Source organism: Mchenga conophoros, linkage group LG18, assembly GCF_057382185.1.
Source record: "Mchenga conophoros isolate Kocher_MC1m ecotype Shallow Benthic linkage group LG18, M_conophoros_male_GT1.1, whole genome shotgun sequence".
NCBI lineage: Eukaryota > Metazoa > Chordata > Actinopteri > Cichliformes > Cichlidae > Mchenga > Mchenga conophoros.
In genome coordinates this window covers 21,332,450-21,350,831 of record NC_140543.1, presented here as the reverse complement: position 1 = coordinate 21,350,831, position 18,382 = coordinate 21,332,450, and the positions used below count along the sequence as shown (strand labels likewise).

The 18,382-nt window shown below is 38.9% G+C and overlaps 1 protein-coding gene across 2 annotated transcripts; it reads right to left on the bottom strand.

Annotated features, from left to right (window-relative positions):
• Nucleotides 1–4,375: 4,375 nt before the first annotated feature.
• On the bottom strand, nt 4,376–17,662 carry LOC146553675 (zonadhesin). Of its 2 annotated transcripts, XM_085255253.1 has the most exons (29): nt 17,418–17,662; nt 17,206–17,258; nt 17,009–17,083; nt 16,270–16,493; nt 16,091–16,172; nt 15,435–15,832; nt 14,336–14,888; nt 14,009–14,205; nt 13,530–13,919; nt 12,838–13,130; nt 11,426–11,691; nt 11,254–11,313; nt 10,794–10,931; nt 10,425–10,681; nt 10,236–10,320; nt 10,012–10,080; nt 9,678–9,812; nt 9,309–9,565; nt 9,132–9,216; nt 8,802–9,032; nt 8,537–8,674; nt 7,980–8,236; nt 7,732–7,816; nt 7,010–7,642; nt 6,465–6,673; nt 6,228–6,384; nt 5,810–6,150; nt 5,040–5,169; nt 4,376–4,910 (listed from the first exon to the last, which is right to left on the bottom strand). In XM_085255253.1, the coding sequence occupies exons 1-29, from the start codon at nt 17,492–17,494 to the stop codon at nt 4,768–4,770; spliced, it is 6,018 nt and encodes a 2,005-aa protein (XP_085111379.1). In that variant the 5' UTR covers nt 17,495–17,662; the 3' UTR covers nt 4,376–4,767. The 2 variants fall into 2 exon arrangements, with proteins under 2 accessions (XP_085111379.1, XP_085111380.1); XM_085255254.1 differs by lacking the exons at nt 16,270–16,493; nt 17,009–17,083; nt 17,206–17,258; nt 17,418–17,662 and having other exon boundaries at nt 15,435–15,867; nt 16,091–16,109.
• Nucleotides 17,663–18,382: the final 720 nt, after the last annotated feature.

Below are 18,382 nucleotides of genomic sequence, written 5' to 3'. Positions count from 1 at the left end.
TTTTATTATCTCAAACACAACACACAAGCTAATGGGATTCACATTTAATAGTATGGTACTGTATTTGTAAGTTATGGCATGTGCAGTGAGATATGCACTATCTCACACGTTTCAACTACCTGGTGTTAAATGTGACTGTTAGTATTATAAAACTGAAAAGCCCATGCTATTAACCTTGAAGCATCGACTTTCAAGCCTCTGATATCTTGAATCTTATGTAATTTCAAAAAATTAATTTGTTGTTGAGAATTTTGCAGTTTATTGTCAGAGTATAGCTGGTGCTGTATCCTGCCTGCAGTGACTGCTGCAAATCCCATTTCTCAGGTGGGTTTGACGTGTTGAACCTTGAGGACACAGCGCTCACAGTTCAACTGGAGAAGGATGTTGGACAGGAACTGTGAGAGAGGAGATTATCAGTGATTATAAAGGCACGCCGCATCTGAGGCTGTATGATTTGTATTCAGAAATTGTTTTTCCTTACACTGGATAAAGCCTCTAAGATCACATCTTTGTTATCCCGATCAGAGGAGGAAAGTGAAGCTTTTAGATGAAAAGTCACTGTTTGGAAATCTTAAAGCAAGATACAAATAAAATTACACTTATTTAAGTACTGCAGATATTTGATGTATATAAATGTTAAAATAGATATATGGACATTTCATTGACTGTACCTTTGTCTGAGCTTGTGTCAGTTGTGGAATCCGTGTTTTTGTTGGAAATGCCAGCAGTGTTTCCACTTCCTGGGAAAGATACAACACCCCTGTTATCCAGATTTGCACAGCTGTCTAACAGTCTGTATTCTTAAAAGACTCTATCTAATGATTTAAAGCAGGTGTGTCAAACCTGCCAGAATTGGCCTGGCAAGGATTCCAATCCAACCCACTGGATGCCCTTGGAAAATCTGAGGGAGGACTTAAATTGTGGACTTTTACCTGTATTTTCATGTTTTACAACATTTCCTACTGATAGAATCGAATAGTTCTTTATTGTCATTGTACATGTACAACAAAATTGTGGAATTGTCATAAATACTTCCTTGATGGCTTTTCACATTAAATCAAAGTAATTATGTAGAAGATAAAGAATTAAATGTTAAATTAAATGTTTTTTCCACTACTTATACTAGAAATTTCTAGTATAGGCAGTTTTTTTCTTTTTAATGGATCCACAGCAACAAAAAATAGAAAGAAAAAAGAAATGCTACCACAACTACCCAACTTTTAAAATATCTTTAATTGGAGACAATTTGGGATTCTATAGTAGGAAAGTATGTTTCTTGATATACTGATATACTGCTGTTAATAATTCCACCCATGCTTGTCCTACCAATGGTTATGAAAACTTCTGTCATGATATACTGTAGGGTCATTCAAACAATGACCAACCTGCAACAGTGGAGACTGATGTTATGAGGTCATCTAAAGGAATAGATGCAGTAGTGCTGCTTTTTTGGCTGGTTGGTGTAGAATCAAAGACTGAGGTTGTTTCGATATCTGCTAGCGTAGTGGTGGTGCCCGCTGTTGCAGTGGAGATGACTGAAGATGGTTTCTTAATTGCTAGTGTAGATGTATCACTGCTTGTCTGGTTGGTTGCTGTAGATATTGGCACTGTGGATGCTGAGGCTGTGCTGACATTAAGTGTGGATGCTGCATTGAGCACTGGTGTGGTGATGTTTTTATCTGTATATATTATATTGTTGTTTCCAGTGGCTTGTTTTCTTGTTGGTACTTGGGTCAGAACTGTAGCAGAGAAGAAAGAGTTGCATTATAAATATTCAACCCTGAATCCACAAATTCTTACTTGTGAATGCAGACCTTGCTATTTTGCATGTTCACTCGCACTTACATTCTGTACAGGTTGACCTGTAGTCACGGCAGCAGTCACCAAATGTCAGACATATCTGATCACAGTAACATCCCCTGAAACAACTGGAGTTTTGTCCAGGGCAGCATAGCACTGGTGGACCTGCACAGTCTGGAAACAGCACACACACCACAGCTTCTGGCATAAAACTGCATGATCAGCATGGCACATATTTGTAATTTTGCAACATGCTATTTTGAAATATACTAGTAATGTGTAAAAATATAAAGTAATGATCTCACAAACAGTAATCAAAAAGATGAATAATATTAAATACAGAATAAATGCAACTGTAATAAATTTGGTTGTTTGTGTGTTGTCAGATTGAGGAATTTCTGAAATGCTTTGTGGACAGGCAACAAGGTGGTTAGGGTTCAGGAGTGAGCAAGGATCACTAAATGGAATGAGAGCGGTGAAAACACTTCATTAGTTCCACATTAGATTGACAGGTGGTGACTGTGGAGGCTATTTGAGTATAATAAACTGATTGTCACGTTCAAGAAACCAGTTGATGTGAGCTTTGGGACATGGAATGTTATCCTGCTGGAAGCAGCCACCAAGATATGGTCATAAAGACATGGACAGTACTCAGGTAGCCTGTGCAGCAGCCTGATCAGTTCATACAAGGCCAGATGGAATCATGCTTTCATTTTGCCTATGTCTAAATGTCACAGTAGAAATGGGACCAGACATCTAATCTTCTTTTGTCTAATTTTGGTGAGCCTCTGAATCATAGAGCCAGTTTTCTGTTTTTAGTTGAGAGGAACAGCACTTGGTGGGGTCTTCCACTTCTGTAACCAACATATTTTTGTGCATTCAGAGATGATGTTCTTCACACCTTGGCTCTAATGAATGTTTTATTTGAGTTGCTGTTGCCTTAGCATCAGCTCAATGCAGTCTGGCCATTCTCATTTCACCTTGGGCATCAACACGGTATTTTCACCCAGAGAACTGAGCAAAAATCCCTTCAACAGTTTCACTGGATATTTTCATTGGGTATTTTCTTTTATCCTGGAATATTCCCTGTAAATGTAGAGATGTTTGTATAGGAAAATTCCAATAGATCAGCAGATTCTTAAAATACTCAGACAGTCTGTCTGCACCAACAACAATGTCACATTCAAAGTCACTTAAGTCACTTAAATCTCCTTTCTTCCCTATTCTGATACTTGGTTTGAGCATTGTCACCATGTCTCCATGTCTTCTTGCTTTCTTTGAGCTTTCGCCATGTCTACCTGGTATGCCTAACAAAGTGGCTTGTGAGTGTACTTGTAGCTTGAGTAGGTGACAAAAATCAAATTCATTATTGTGGGGTTTAGATATAGGCAGCGTCTGTCGCACTGAACACAATGGCTAATTGTACAAAGATTGTTGTGGGTATTACCTGTTGGTTTAGTAGTTGGAGCTGGTATTTGGGCTAGAAAAATGGAAAGACAATGACAACAATATAAAAACATATTTATATTAAAGAAACATGTTAAATTTTAAATACATATTCTTAACATACAGTTATGACTTAATTTTTCTTGCCCAACAGGTACCAAAAGTACGAGGACTTAAATACATAGTAATGATATTACTTTCCTGCCAGTTTGAAGGTTCTTCTGCATCTGTACATTGCCAGACTGTAGCATAATGGCCTTGGCATCAGCATCAGCTCAAGCACCATGATAGATATTTAGAAATTCAGATCTACTCAGTCCATTCCTGAGATATGTATTCGAGCACTAGAACCAGCTAAAGGAGGCTCAGCACAGGGAAGTAAATATCATTATCTGTCACTAATAGCAGCCTCAAGCTCCAAACCATAAAACTAGTAGTGTTAATGCTTACAAACTCAGTCTAATCTTTACTAGTTAGAATAGTTTGCTTGCTGTTTTTGTTAGCTACTTAAGTGAAATCCAACAATACCAGAATTATTGACCATGCATTCACCTATATATCCAGGGACATGAACTCAAACTATCAGTAACATTAAAGAGGATCCACCTGAAAACACATCAACTAATTAAAAAAATCTAAAGGATCTAAAAGTAGGTTCTACTCTTGTTAAAACAGCAGTTTGAAAGTATATATAATGTCTCAAATACATTTTTGTAGTATGAAATAATTGTGCCATAACTTTTTGAAACTGTTAAATAGTAGCCAATAGGCATAGCTTCACTTACCATCACAGAGAAACCTTAAGAAAAGAAAAATGCACAGAACAAATACATCCATGGCTCTATGTGGTGTTGTAACACTTGAGAGTAAGGATTCCACATAAACATGCCCTCATACAGATACAGACGAGCTTTTCAAGCAAGAGCAATCCTATTGTTTGCTAGAAAAAAAACAATTACCTTCCTTATCCGTATCATGTTACAGGTTTTGTGTTATTTGTTTTTCCTTTGTTTGGGTTGGTGTTCCTGCTGTACTGCAGGTGGTTAATGGGTTGTACCTTAAAAATGTACACGTAAACTTGGGACCAAATGGCTGCACACAAAGAAACACAAATGTCCTTACAGTCCACTTTTATTAGAGTAGTAAGTTCATCAGAAACCTTCAACAATGCAGGAAGCCAAAAACACCTTATGAAATGTGATCATTCACCACATACTTTTTAAATTTTTTATATTATCCAATGAGAATAATAGCTCAATTTACATGTAGAGTACAATGATTATATCAAATATATGTAGAAATAATAAGAAAAAGATAGGTATCTAAACATTCATGAAAAAATAGATATGCTGATATTCAGAAAACATAGCCCTAAAAAGCTAGGTAAAGACAACACTTGCTGGCTAACGAAGAAAAGCCAAAATCATTACACTCATCTGTTCTTTTTTATCCATATGGAGTTTTATGTAACTGATAGAGATTAAACTCATCCACATTCAAAGACAGTGTTTCATCTGGCATTCACACTCTCCAGCTCTCTCCAAACTCTTTAGTGCTTCTGGCTATGGTACCATCTGGCTTCATCCTGTCATTTTTTCTCTGAGCATCAAAGTTTCCACACAGGCCTCCCACCTTCCTTTTATAAATGTGTGGTAGAGTAATCTCTGCAGAATAAATATGAGCGTTTAATACATTGTATGAATATGGGAAACGATAAATTATTTATTAGCTTAAAGTGGAATGACACATTAAATAAATTACATCATCTGCTTTTGATATTGTACACTGGCTACCTGCTGAATGGTGTCCATTAAATGCCACTGACAAGCCAAAATCAGTTTGTAGGTAGATATGAGAGGAACGCTTCCAGATCTTTAGACCACCAGTCACTGAGACGGGCATTTCCGTAGGTTTTCCATCCACCTGAAGAGGAAAAAAAATCTCTCAGTGCAATTTAAGATAACTGAAGTATATGTAGATGTCAATTCTGCTGTTCATTCCTGTATGATTATGTTTGTTGTATGAAGAGAAACATACATTTTTGTTGTGGAAAGCTTGAGTATTAGCTGAAGTCTTTCCTATATTATCAAATACGTACAAGTTATTGAGATTCTATTAGCTTTCAGTGCGTAATAGCTAATGTTAGCATGCTAGTGTGATACAATCACAAGCAAAGTACATTATAACGCTTACAGTCTTATACTTGCTTAGTTTTAGTTCCGTACCCTTGCAAATTGAGATTCATAGGATTATATTACTCGCACACAGACACAATAACATCTAGGCACCGGATAAACATGGAATATTGCCATTACTGTTTTTTACACATTGTCTCTCTTCCTCTGTCTTATACCTACAAATGTTAAAGTGAAAAGAAATGCGCTATCACACAGCATAATTTAGCACATATAACATCCTCTCCCTCGCTACAGTTGTAACACCTTGAAGAGAAATGGGAAGAGGAGCTAGTTATTTCCCAGACTGATTTTACAAATGTCTGTGTGTAGGTAGCATCACACTGTGCCACAGTAAAATGCTAAGAAGTTAATGTGTTAATACATACGATCAGTTTCCGATTCTTCTTGAACTCCACAGTGTGATTGTACACTCTGATCTTAAGCTCTTGTAATCTGTGGTGCTCGTCATGTTCTTTGCTGTCATCGTCATCATCATCACCTTCCCTGCTCTTCTGCTCTTCTTCACTGCTGCTGTCATTTTCATGCTGACTATCACCGCCCTGATCTAAGACGGGCGTGTTGATGCTTTCAATGTAGATGTCTGGAAGGTTGTTTGGCAAGTTGCTGGTCCTCACCAGCACGTAAGAGTGTTCACCCTCAAAGTCATGCTTCATTTTATCAAATGTTTTATATTCAGGGTCCTTCTTGATCGTACACTCATCGAAGTCTGTCGGGAACAAGAAGAGCAGTTAAATAAATAGGAACAAAAGCATAGTTTAGGTACATTGCAGGCATGTAGACTACCTGTAGACTGGCAGTAATAATTGCCCTTTTCATTTTGAAGGCAGACAGCATTTCCATCACATTCATCTTCATCATCACAGTCAATCTTTCCTATTCCGTCATCCTTCTCACATTCACATTTCTGACTGCAGTGATCTGTGTACCACTGTTCATTGAACTGAAAAGACACAGACAGTCAACATACCACATGACCACAAGCTCATTTTCAAAATTGTCCATATTGTCAATTTGTCTTACTTGGTGTTTGGTGCCATTCTTGTCCACACAGCCACATTGTTCCAGAGGCACACAAATCTTCATTTTCATGACAAAGCCATCATCGCACACACATCCAGGAACACAAACCTCATTGTCACTACAATGTGGTGGGCCATTCAAGAAAAAACAGGTTGGACTACATGCAGGGACACAAGTGGTATAGTGACTATACCGTGGGCAAATTGGTGCTGGGGAAGGAAAGATGTATAGAGTTGGAGAACAGATATATCCTCAGTTATAAACTTCAAATGACAGAAAAACAAAATAAAAAAAAGTTTTGTTATATATTGAAAATGTATTTGTTAATCCCAAAAAGTTGATTCTGTTCATCTGGATGTATAATTTTCATTGGGAGCAACACTGGATGATTGAGCATGCATCAAGACATGTGCTTGTTATTGTCTTAAGCTTAGAACTGACATACATGCACAAACATAACATGACAGCTACTGTATACATTTTAGGAAACCCAATTCAATGTTTCAATTTGTTTTTATAACTATAGACACGCAAAAAGAACTTACTTGGTACCGTCAGGGTTGTTTGTTGCGGTCTTGCTGTTGTTGTAGATTGCGGTTTATTTGTTGTGGGCTGGGGTCCAACTGTGGTTGATGGTTGTGGCCCAGCTGTTGTTTCCGGCTTTCGTTGGGTTGTGGTTGATGGTTGTGGCCCAGCTGTTGTTTCCGGCTTTAGTTGAGTTGTGGTTGATGGTTGTGGCCCAGCTGTTGTTTCCGGCTTTAGTTGAGTTGTGGTTGATGGTTGTGGCCCAGTTGTTGTTTCCGGCTTTAGTTGAGTTGTGGTTGATGGTTGTGGCCCAGCTGTTGTTTCCGGCTTTAGTTGAGTTGTGGTTGATGGTTGTGGCCCAGTTGTTGTTTCCGGCTTTAGTTGAGTTGTGGTTGATGGTTGTGGCCCAGCTGTTGTTTCCGGCTTTAGTTGAGTTGTGGTTGATGGTTGTGGCCCAGCTGTTGTTTCCGGCTTTAGTTGAGTTGTGGTTGATGGTTGTGGCCCAGCTGTTGTTTCCGACTTTAGTTGAGTTGTGGTTGATGGTTGTGGCCCAGCTGTTGTTTCCGGCTTTAGTTGAGTTGTGGTTGATGGTTGTGGCCCAGCTGTTGTTTCCGGCTTTGACTGAGTTGTAGTTGTTGTTGGATTGACCAGTTCTGTAACAATATTTCACAGTCCGGTCTGTCATTTAGATTGTCAGATAGTGTTTGGACTGCACAAAATATAGTTAGGACATTAGGATTACCTGCACAGCGCCCATGATAAAGTGACACATCATCTACTGCCACATCAGACTGAGTATTCGAACCTCTTCGTCCTTCAAATATAATCTAAAAGTAAAGCGGTTACTGTTACATGGCACTATACTTGTGATGGTATACAGAGTGATTAGGTTACACTTAAATTAAAAGTATTGGACTGTTATTTATTTGCAGTGCAGTTTTCCAACATCAGATAGGTCTAATAAAGAAATGTCTCTGATAGGTAACACACCTGGAAAGTGTCTGTTGCTGTAATGTCCACCTGAGCCAGGTGCCACATATTTCCTTGGTCATTCTGCTTCCTCCAAATCTGATTGGCTATTCTGTTTTGGAGCAGGTAAACATGGAGGCCCATTGTATCTGCTGAGCCGTACATATGGTACCAGAACTGCAGACACTGAGGTCCAGAGTCAGAGCACTCAGAGCTGATGAAACGCGCTGTGTCTCCATATGATGCACTGTTGGCGTCAATGTAAAGATAGTGGCCACCTGAATAGGGACATACATTTTTAGACAATAATATTGAGAATGATTCAGTAAATTACACATGTTCAAGTCATTTACATGGTTAAAACTGCTTGTTAAATTTCTTTGCATCGACATTTTTAACATTAAACTGAAAAAAAGGGAAAAAAGAAAACTATAATAAAACAAAAATAAAGAAATAACTAACGATCAAATGGTTTTAACAATGCAACTATGGTTAATATTAAACAGAAAATTTGTGTGTGGTTTACTTATTTTTTTTCCTGGAAAAATAACTGTTTCTGGCTTGTGAAAGCTAATTACCTCCTGTGGTGTGATCTGAAGATGGTCCAGTATTGATCGTAGGAGTGGAGCCACTCTGTCTTGTCCAATCAAAAGCATCAGTTATCATCTGATTCCACTGACATAAATCTTGCTCAAAATCACAGTGCATCTGGCATGCTGTTAAAAAAGAGAAAGAAATATGATTACATCATTGATACAGTAATTTTAGATATTACGTAATGGATTTGTAAACCAGAATAAACTAGAATGGGAAACAAGAGCTGCTGTAAAATTATTACTATACCTGGCTGCAGAGGTGGCCGGCTATCTGGAGCTTCAGTAACATTGTTCTTATTAATTAGGTTGGTTCTTTCCTCCACTACGGGAGGGACAGTGATATTTATTATCGGTGGTTGGAAGGTAGCAGTGAGCATAGGAGGCTGTGGAGCTGCAGTGGTTTGGACAGGGACTCTTGGGGGCGCTGTGGTATTAAGATCAGGTCTAGCTGATTGTGTTGTAATTCCACCTACCAGATCTGCAACAGTTTAAAAATGTTATTAAGTGTCTGCATAGAAAGTTGGAAACAGCTTTTCAAACCTGGTAAAGTATATTTTGTTTTTTATATGCTTCTTACCTGAGCAGCGGCCGTGATAAAGCTTCAAATCATCTATGGCCACATCTGACTCATCATTGGATCCTCTGCGCCCCTCAATAATGATCTAAATGATAAAATTAAATTGAATGATATGTTTGCAGGATAATTTTTTATAACCAGAAAGCAGGCCACACTCCATGGTTTGAAATAGGTCACCTGAAAAGGTGTGGTTGGTTCAATGTCCACTTGAGCCAGGTGCCACATATTTCCTTGGTCATTCTGCTTCCTCCAAACCTGATTGGCTATTCTGTTTTGGAGCAGGTAAACATGGAGGCCCATTGTATCTGCTGAGCCATACATATGGTACCAGAACTGCAGACACTGAGGTCCAGAGTCAGAGCACTCAGAGCTGATGAGACGAGCTGTGTCTCCATACGATGCACTGTTGGCTTCAATGTAAAGATAGTGGCCATCTAGAAAAGGTGATTGAAAACATTAAAGATATAATAATATAAGGAATAAGTCCACCTTTAGATGTATTATGGTTTTATTAACTGTCAGTGTAAATTTTACATCAAATCTTACCACCAGTGTGGTCAGCAGAGGGGCCCGTCATTAAAGTGGGGGTAGAACCTCTTTGCCAGGTCCAGTCAAAAGCATCCGTAATCGTCTGGTCCCAGCTACAAAGGTTGCTATCAAAGTTACAGTCAAGATTGCAGACTAAAGGGAAACATTTGGAGAAAAAAAATAGCATGAGTCATGAGATACTTGCTAAACTTCCTAAAAGTGAACCCTAGTTACCATTAGAATCTGCACACTCAGTACATGAACAAGATGTAAATGTTAATTTTTAACTTAACATAAGGTTTTATGATGCAGAAACACATGACTTGTAAAATATAACTTCCTGTGTATTTACTTTGGTGTAAGGGGAGCATTTCTGTAGTTGTAGAAGGCTTAGTTCCACTTCCCAGGGCTGGAAAGCTACCTAAATAAAAACAACACTGACTTTTGGTAAACTCTGTCACATCAGTTATGCTAAAGAAGTTTATATCTTAAATGATTTACTTTCCAAACTGTTTACAACAGTATTGCATAGTTCCATATTTATTAAGCACCTACAGTTTGCTTTGCCTTTGTTACCTGAACATGAGCCAAAATGGACAGATATGTCATCTATGGCCACATCTGACTGATAATTAGAGCCTCGAATTCCTTCTATTATAATCTGAAAGGCATAAGAAGAAAATAGAATTCTAAATTAGGATATCAAGTCTTGATTTCCAGCAAGCCCTTCATACATTTCTTATGTTCATGTATTGTCAAACTCACTTGGAATGGACCAGACACTTTGACATCAGCTCTTCCCAGATGCCATTCAGGTCCCTGGTTGTCCATCATGGACCAGAGCTTTGTTGTTTTACTGTCTTTCAGCAGGTAGATATTAAGAGCCATGGCTGTGGCTGAACCATACATATGGTACCAGAAATACAGGCAGAGTGGTCCGTTAAAATTACACGCCGAGCTCATCAAACGGGCAGAGTCTCCATGAGTTACACTGTCTCCCTCAAGGTACATGTAGAAACCAGCTATGGAAAAGTTGAATAGTACACATTAAGTATAAACAATGTTATGAAACCAACCAAAATAGACCCCAACCTCTAAAAAGGAAAAACAACAGAAGTAACAGACTGGTTTTACCTCCAGTGGTGTGGTCTTGGTTTGGACCTGTTAAATTTGTTGGTGTGGGTCCAGAGTGTTTTGTCCAATCAAAAGTGTCCTGCATAAGCTGCTCCCACCCACACAGATCTTTTTCAAAATTGCAGTTCAAGGGACAAACTATAGAAAGCAAAATGTAAATAATGGATGAAAGAAACAAACAATGGAAATGCTGATTTATGAGTTAATAATAATTTCTGAGATACAGTGCTTTTAAACTTTGAAAAAACTTTAATATCCCATCTAATGTGTCGAAGGTTATACCTCAGGTCAGCAAAAGAACTAAAATATATTTACACTTCTATTAAATATTGGCACATATAAAGCAAGCAAGGTTATTAGCTAAGCTAATATTTGTTTTGAAATGATTATTTGTAAACTGTATCACGTCACTTATTTAAACTAGTCCTCGATAAACTTTCTAAACTGTGAATGCTCTTACAAGTTTGATCTGGTGTTGGAGAAGCAGTTGTTGGAGGAGCTGTTGAGGTAGAAAGGCCTTCTGAAATTGGATGAAAACACACACAGTTAACACAACCTATCTAGACATCCTACTGTATATTTACTTGTATGATAATAACAGTGTCATCCTCATATTTGATGCAAATACCCACCACAGGCTGTGCCAGTCTGCCAATTTGGAAGTTCAACTCCTGAAACCTGGCATGCTGTTGCATAGGACTTCAGAGATTCACAGAGTGTGTGTTGGTCGCCGCTCGTAGCACAGTAGTCATACACACAACTATTGAGGTAAATGCTTGGGTGAATGTGTTCATGACAGGGCATGAAAACACTGCCAAACAGCACTGAACACTCATTGTAGGCTGTATCCCTCTCATCCTTGTCACAGAGTCTTGGATTGTTTGGACGAGCTAAACATCTGAGAAAATTTAGACAAACAGAGATTAGTTACTTCTAGATTATACTGTACATGGACGTAACTTTGTGCTGAACATTGAGGGGGTCAAGACCTCTATCTAAATAAATAAATAAATCTGGGTAAACTCCCAGATGATTAAACATGCAACTATCTTGCTGGTAATAACCGAAATGGATAAAGAAAATCAACAGCCTATCTATGCAAGATAATTCATAATTTTATTGGGGGGGGGGGGGGGGGGGTGTAATATTAGCTGGGTCTGATTATTGGGAGGGGGGTCATAACCCCCCTAGAAATTACGCCCCTGATACTGTATAAAACATGTTGATGTAATTTTAAATAAATTACGATGCATAAAGAAAAATATATGCTAGTGTGTGAGTTTAGTACATTGGCTAGCCAAGGCGCCAGGTTGTATTCACTCAAAAAAACAACTTTTCACCCTTAATATGCATGATGCGACCATTCTGAGTAAAAAGAAGCTGAAAGATATAAAATCAAAGGTTTATTTATTCAAATACTCAATCTTCAAGGAAAACGTGCTTTGTATAAACTGAATATATACAAATCAAGTAAATTTAATTTGACCAGATTCATTTCAACATTTTACATGGAACACTTACATAATACATAATTTAATTAAAGTCAGCAGTTTTTGAAGAAATACGTGCTCCCTGCAGTTGTCTGACAAGCTGAGCAGATTTTTAGATGTTGGCTTGAAATAAAATACCTCCCTCTGTTGTGCCTGAACTGCAAATCCTGCATGTGTGTCTATTTCATGATTTGCCGTGATAGCAGGTTGGGTTATTACGTTGTGAATGTAATGTAATAACCCCCACCCCGCCACAAAGACACTCAGAACCTGCTTAGATTACTAACATACAACAACAATGCTGGCATGCTCAGGCTCAGCAGGTGATGTTCACTGATTTTACTAAACATGTTATGTTGCTTAATAGTATGAAAGAAAAAGCACAATTCAGGCTCATTGGAGAGTAAACACTGCCACTCTGCTGGCGCTAAAAAATGCAGTCATTTTACTAGCTTTTGTTTTTTTCAATACTATGCTGGTATATTTAGGTACAGAAGTGCCATACTGGTACCCAAATGTTTGCTGTTACTGTGTACAGTATTAAAATAACTCACTCAGAGTTGTTTGGGACCCTCCAGCTGTCACCAAACTCAAACGTTTCTGACACGTTTTGGCCTCCTGGAGTTACAAAGTCATCGTCCTGGTATCCAGAATAAGTGCCACACAGACCACACAGTTCATATTTGTAGTGCTCATCCACCTGCAGAAACAGTCTGTTCTCTCCATCTATGTGCATTTTGAGGCCAAAAGTTGTCTCCAAGATGATATGATTATTCTTCACATACACCCATACTGAGCCATATGTCCCGCTGGTGGAATATGGCAGTTGGACTTGCTTATAACTGACCTAAAGAAAGGACAGTCTTTTAATAATTGAACTTATTTTGCATGTTGTTTTACATAAAGTAGAGATAATATTTTCTTGAAATAGTTAGTTAGGTTAGTGCTACCAGTGACCTACTAACTAACTAAAGTATAGCCCTTTAGCTTGCTTAAGTTCCAGGTTGTAAACAGCTGACTTCCTCTAACGATCTGACACAACAGTAACTGACCTCTAAAAACGTGTGAAAGTCATCTGCCACTGTCATTAATGAATTACAGGAGATAATGCAGAACAAAAGAAGTCCTTGTGCAGTAAAATGTAAGCTGTAACTAATCCCAGATCACTGTTCTTGAAAACAGCCCTGTTGAATTTAAAGGTGAAGAAATGTTTTCAATGGTGTTAAAGAGAGAATTGCTTTCTTACATAGACCTCTCCGCTTTGATTCAAGATGAGATACAGATCCTCGACTTGGAGAGCCACGGCTTGAAGCTTGGATCTGGTGAAGTTCTGAAGGGGGGGGTGGGTGTTGTGTCCAGATACTGTGAACTGGACTGAGCTTCCTCCACCACATGTGGTGGTCAATATGTAACTGCATCCCCCTTGAAAGTCATATGCCAGACCGTCAAAGGTGATGTAGTGTGGATCACCGTACACACTGCAGGTGGTGGGTTTGAAAAGGAAGCAGCCTTTGACCCCATCTTTAACCTTACAAACTTCATTGTCTGCACATTGCATTTGAGTGCACTGCATATTGTTATTACCCATACACTGACACTGTTGCACACAATCTCCTTCCACCAGTATTTCTCCTTTCTGCAGGCAGAACAGAGTTATGTGAATAAATTACTGTGAAATTGAATATGTGAATAAGAAATTGTGTTGTATTCATTTACCTCACTTACCTCATAGTGTTTTCCATTATACCAGCACCCGCAGTCTTCTGCTGGGACACACTTTTCCCCACTGAGTTTGAAGCCAGAATCACACTCACATCTTGCCTCACAGCTTCCACAGGAGCCAGCTATATCCAGACTGGAGCACACCTCGGGACAGCCATCAGCACACGAGTTATAGTGGCTGTTCTCACCGCACTGAATGGCTGAGGGGATCCGAGAAAAAGACAGGAAAAAGTGCATGACCTTTACTGTTATCAGTTATTATTTGCCACTGTGCGCTCTATTTTGAAAAGGAGGAAGAAAACAAAAGCAGGATTTAATAACGCAACATACGGCAGATTGTGGAGTTCCTCAACATGGGTACTGCAATGCCAGCTTTATTGCAGATATCAATATAGACCCGTAGCATCTCACATAGCACAGCTTGGTCACCATGAGTAGAACACATGGCAAACACGCAGCCTCTGATATAGCTGTCTGCCCCTACAACTGATAAGCAGTCAGCAAAGGGACCAGTAGTAGAGAATAAGCCTCCACAGTACAGCTCGCTGGCATACTGTGTCTCCTCCAGTGGGTCACACTGAGGGAATAGAATGGTTTCACAGGAAGAGGCAGTTTTCCCAGTCTGCCAGCTTTCAGCCAAAGCTGTTGCGTTTTGTGAATCGAGGTTCCTAAAGTCATCTTCTTTGAGGTGGTTAAAGTTGCCACACATGCCACAGACTTTATCAGAATAGGTTGATGGGAGGGTGACGTGGACCACACCAGTGCTGTCAAATGAGACTGTAAGACCAAAAGTGGTTGCCAGCACAATAGTGGTAGGGGTGCTCCTGATGTTGACAGTGTCGCTGTTAAGGCTTAGTGGAAGCTTTCTCCAGATCCCATTAATCTGAAATACAGTGTTAGTTTAGCCTTTTTTACCAGTTGCCATACACAATATGGACTTATTGCATTTGAAAGTTTATATAAAAGAAGGCACTTAGAAGATAGCTGTGCTCATAAAGGCCAATATGACCCATTAGTCCTTTGCCAGTGGCAATAAAATCTGCCCTTTATGCAATTATGGGAATCGCTGGATTTGGTGCTTTACTTGGCTCAGTGGTCATTACTTCATAATGGCGAGGCAAAAGGAAGTGCAGTTGTATGAACAGTAGTTATGGATTATGAAGTTTACAGAGCAGTATAAAACAGAAAATGTGAATACATAATACTATATTTTTATTAGGAAAATAGCTGTTACCAAACAGATATTCGTTCAGTAGTTGACAGTGGCTTTGTTTACAAAATATTGACTTCCTTAGTAATGTAAAATACTCAAATTGTCTTCATATGTATGTGTCAGAAATGTACTCTTCAGTGTTTGTAAATGTTAAAGGCTGGTATAATTAGTAATTAACTGTGCCCTAAATGTCTTCCATACATATAAGTAACTCACCACAACCCGGTCTGTTTGGCTTTTCAGCAGAGACACCCTGTAAATCCTCATGTTAATATTGATCTTCTGGACCTCTGGCAGAGATGTGTTATCATGCTGCTCATTGACCACTTCCACAGCGAACATGGGCAGGGTTTCAGTGGGTGAGCAGGTCTTAGCCAGAACATAAGTGCAGGCGGTCGTAAAGCGGAACAATACTCCATCAAAAGTGCTGCCGTCTGCGGGACTGTGTATAGTGCACATCCCAAAGGTAGAAGTCCCATTGGGGCCTCTTCTTTGAGGACCGCAGAGTTGGCCTTCAGGGCAGTAAGAGGGAAAGCAGGAGAGCTGGCCAGCAGAACAGAGGCAGCGGGTGGTCTCATCTGTCCATATCTCTGCATTCGATTCACACTGTAGTCCTGTTGGGGTGACCATATTAACAGCTTATCGACACCTATGTAGGATTAATAACATTAAAAAACTGTATTCAGTTTTAATATTGTAGTTCAGAATATTTTCTAAAACATCCTCATCAAAAAATGTCTTTGTGACAATTCTTATGACACGTCTTCTGTTTTTATGTACCGCACAAAGGTTATTATGAATACAGTTCAATCTTTTAATTGATTTGTGGCACTAGAGCTGTTGTTGAGAAGTTTAATTTGGTAAATACTTACCACAGGAGCCTTTTCTTACACCTATCTGTTTAAATGTGATCTCTTTCTCTATGGACAATCCTTGAACCACTTCAAACACAACCTAATATATAAAAAAGGTAATTTATTTAAGGACATGCTATAGAATATTTATATTATGACAGTACAGTTCTAATGTGTGCTGCTATGTTTTATTTTACCCGAGTCCTGGACTCAGTGATGTTCAGGGGCACAAACGCTTGCCTCCATGCATTCTGAGGGAGAGCAGGAGAGGTCCAGATTTCTACTGAACCAACGCTGTTTTTTAGCAAGACACGAAGTTCAGACCCATTAGCTGCAACTGGGACAAGGTACCAGAACTCTAGACAAGCCTGGCCCTCAATCCCTAGTGGACCACTCTCTGAAACATTCACTGCAAAATCCCCTGGAGGAGAAAAAGACAAAAAAGAAAACTTAATACGCTACATATTTTAAATGCTGATATGTGCTGATAATATATATTTAACAGAAACAGCTCTTCATCTTTGTTCTTGTAATTAAACAAGTACTGCCTTGTACTGAACATCTGCTGTGAAATAGCTGTAGCTGTAGAAGCTGTCTGTTTGTGTTGCTGTAGCTACTAAATTTGAATCTCATGTGTAGGCTCTCTGTTTGAGTGCTCCCAGGAAAACACCAGGTTGTAAAAGAATATAGCCTATTTCAGATCAATTTGTGATAATGTGGTGAGACACGAATACAATCGCAGCCTGTGTGTAGATTGAAACAGAACTGTGGATGGATGTTCCCGATATTTCGCCAAAGGTTGGGACAAAATTAAAGGTTAATTAATTCGTTCAACTTATCTCTCAGAGCCAGAGTGAACCCAGAACTGTAAATTGGCTTGATGACTTCAAAAAGCAGTTCAGGCTACTGTTTTCTATTAAATATAATTGTCTTCACCTGCTCCTTTTTCACTCGCCAGCCACTCACAGTTCAGATTGGCATGTCTGTCATCAAAACACTGTATAACGTATTCTAAAGGAAACAAAAAATGAAATACGTCATTATGTACAACATGTTTGATTTGAGTTCTTATCTAAAGCAGGTCAGGTAATTATGAAATTCTTAAAGGTCTTAATAACTGTGCTACATCGTACCTGAATGTGCCCTCCACTCCGGTAAAGTAACTGATAGGAAGTCATTTTCAGCTCTGAAATAGGAAATCAATGACCAATAACCAATGTAACAAAATAAAGGACTGAGTTAAAAACTTGACTAAAAACTTCCTTTGTTTTAATTTAAATAAACTAAACTAAAATATTATTAATCACAGATAAACTAAAAAAATTTAAATGATCTTGAAACCTACCTGCATTGAGTCCCTGTCTGAGTTAGAAAGAGAACAGCCACCGTGACCACCCAATCTGTACGTATGCCTCCAAGCATAGCTGATCCTTTAATAGCAACCTCTCGGCTGCTCTCCTGTTGCTAAAACTCTTTTTCTCTTTGATGAGTTGAAGAATGAATGATGAGCAGTAACTGCTGTTAAGCCTTTTGGTGGAAGCAAAGCTTAAGCGACTGTTTGAATGCGAGCGCAAGCCTGTACTTTATGTCTTGTTCTCAGAATAGAGCTTTGGGTTTAGGTATTTATCCCTTTTATTTGACCACCTGACCAGGTAACCTCAGCCGTGGGAGGAAAAAGAGGACAGCAGGGCATTAAGGCATGAAAGGGGTTGGACTAGCATAAAAATGTTGTAAAGGTGACGACAACCCTACCGCTATTTTGGTAAACAGTGCTAAGTGAGGTCAAGGTTTAGTGTTGCTAAAAGGTTCTAGAGCAAGGTAAGTGCACATAGACACACACTTACAAAAACATAAATGAGCCCATAAACTTAAAAAAGAAACAATTAGTTTTAGAAATAACTCTTTAGATAGTGCTGATACATAGTATAGTTTATAAGTGTATTAGAAAACATTGAGGTGATGTGGAAGAATACAATAAATTTAATAAAGCACAGCTTGTATAATAAGCTATTATGTAATTGGACCCAGATAAGCAACATAGCAGAACAAAGTTTCAAAAATGCAACCAAGTAGGACAGGAACCCCGAGTCTAGATGCTGGTTAAGTTGGAGATACAGCTGGAGACACTGATGAGGTTCTCTGAGGGATTAGGTGGAGATGGGGAGAAGGTGGGTCACACAAATGAGAGTCTGAAAAGTGGAATAACAGAATAGCACTGAGATTTAAAACACAGGGAAAAGAGTCAGATTCGCTCTCAGAAGGCACACAAGAAAATTATTGGATCAGCGTGATTGAGAGAAGTTTGAATTG

What these genes read in the sequence shown, in the direction of transcription:
- LOC146553675 (XM_085255253.1), bottom strand. Translation starts at nt 17,494, where the DNA reads ATGCTTGGAGGCATACGTACAGATTGGGTGGTCACGGTGGCTGTTCTC. An exon ending in CCATTTTGGCTCATGTTCAG is followed by an intron (nt 10,081 to 10,235) that starts GTAACAAAGGCA and finishes GTTTTTATTTAG; the next exon opens with GTAGCTTTCCAGCCCTGGGA. An exon ending in AGAAGAATCGGAAACTGATC is followed by an intron (nt 5,170 to 5,809) that starts GTATGTATTAAC and finishes TTTCCTCTTCAG; the next exon opens with GTGGATGGAAAACCTACGGA.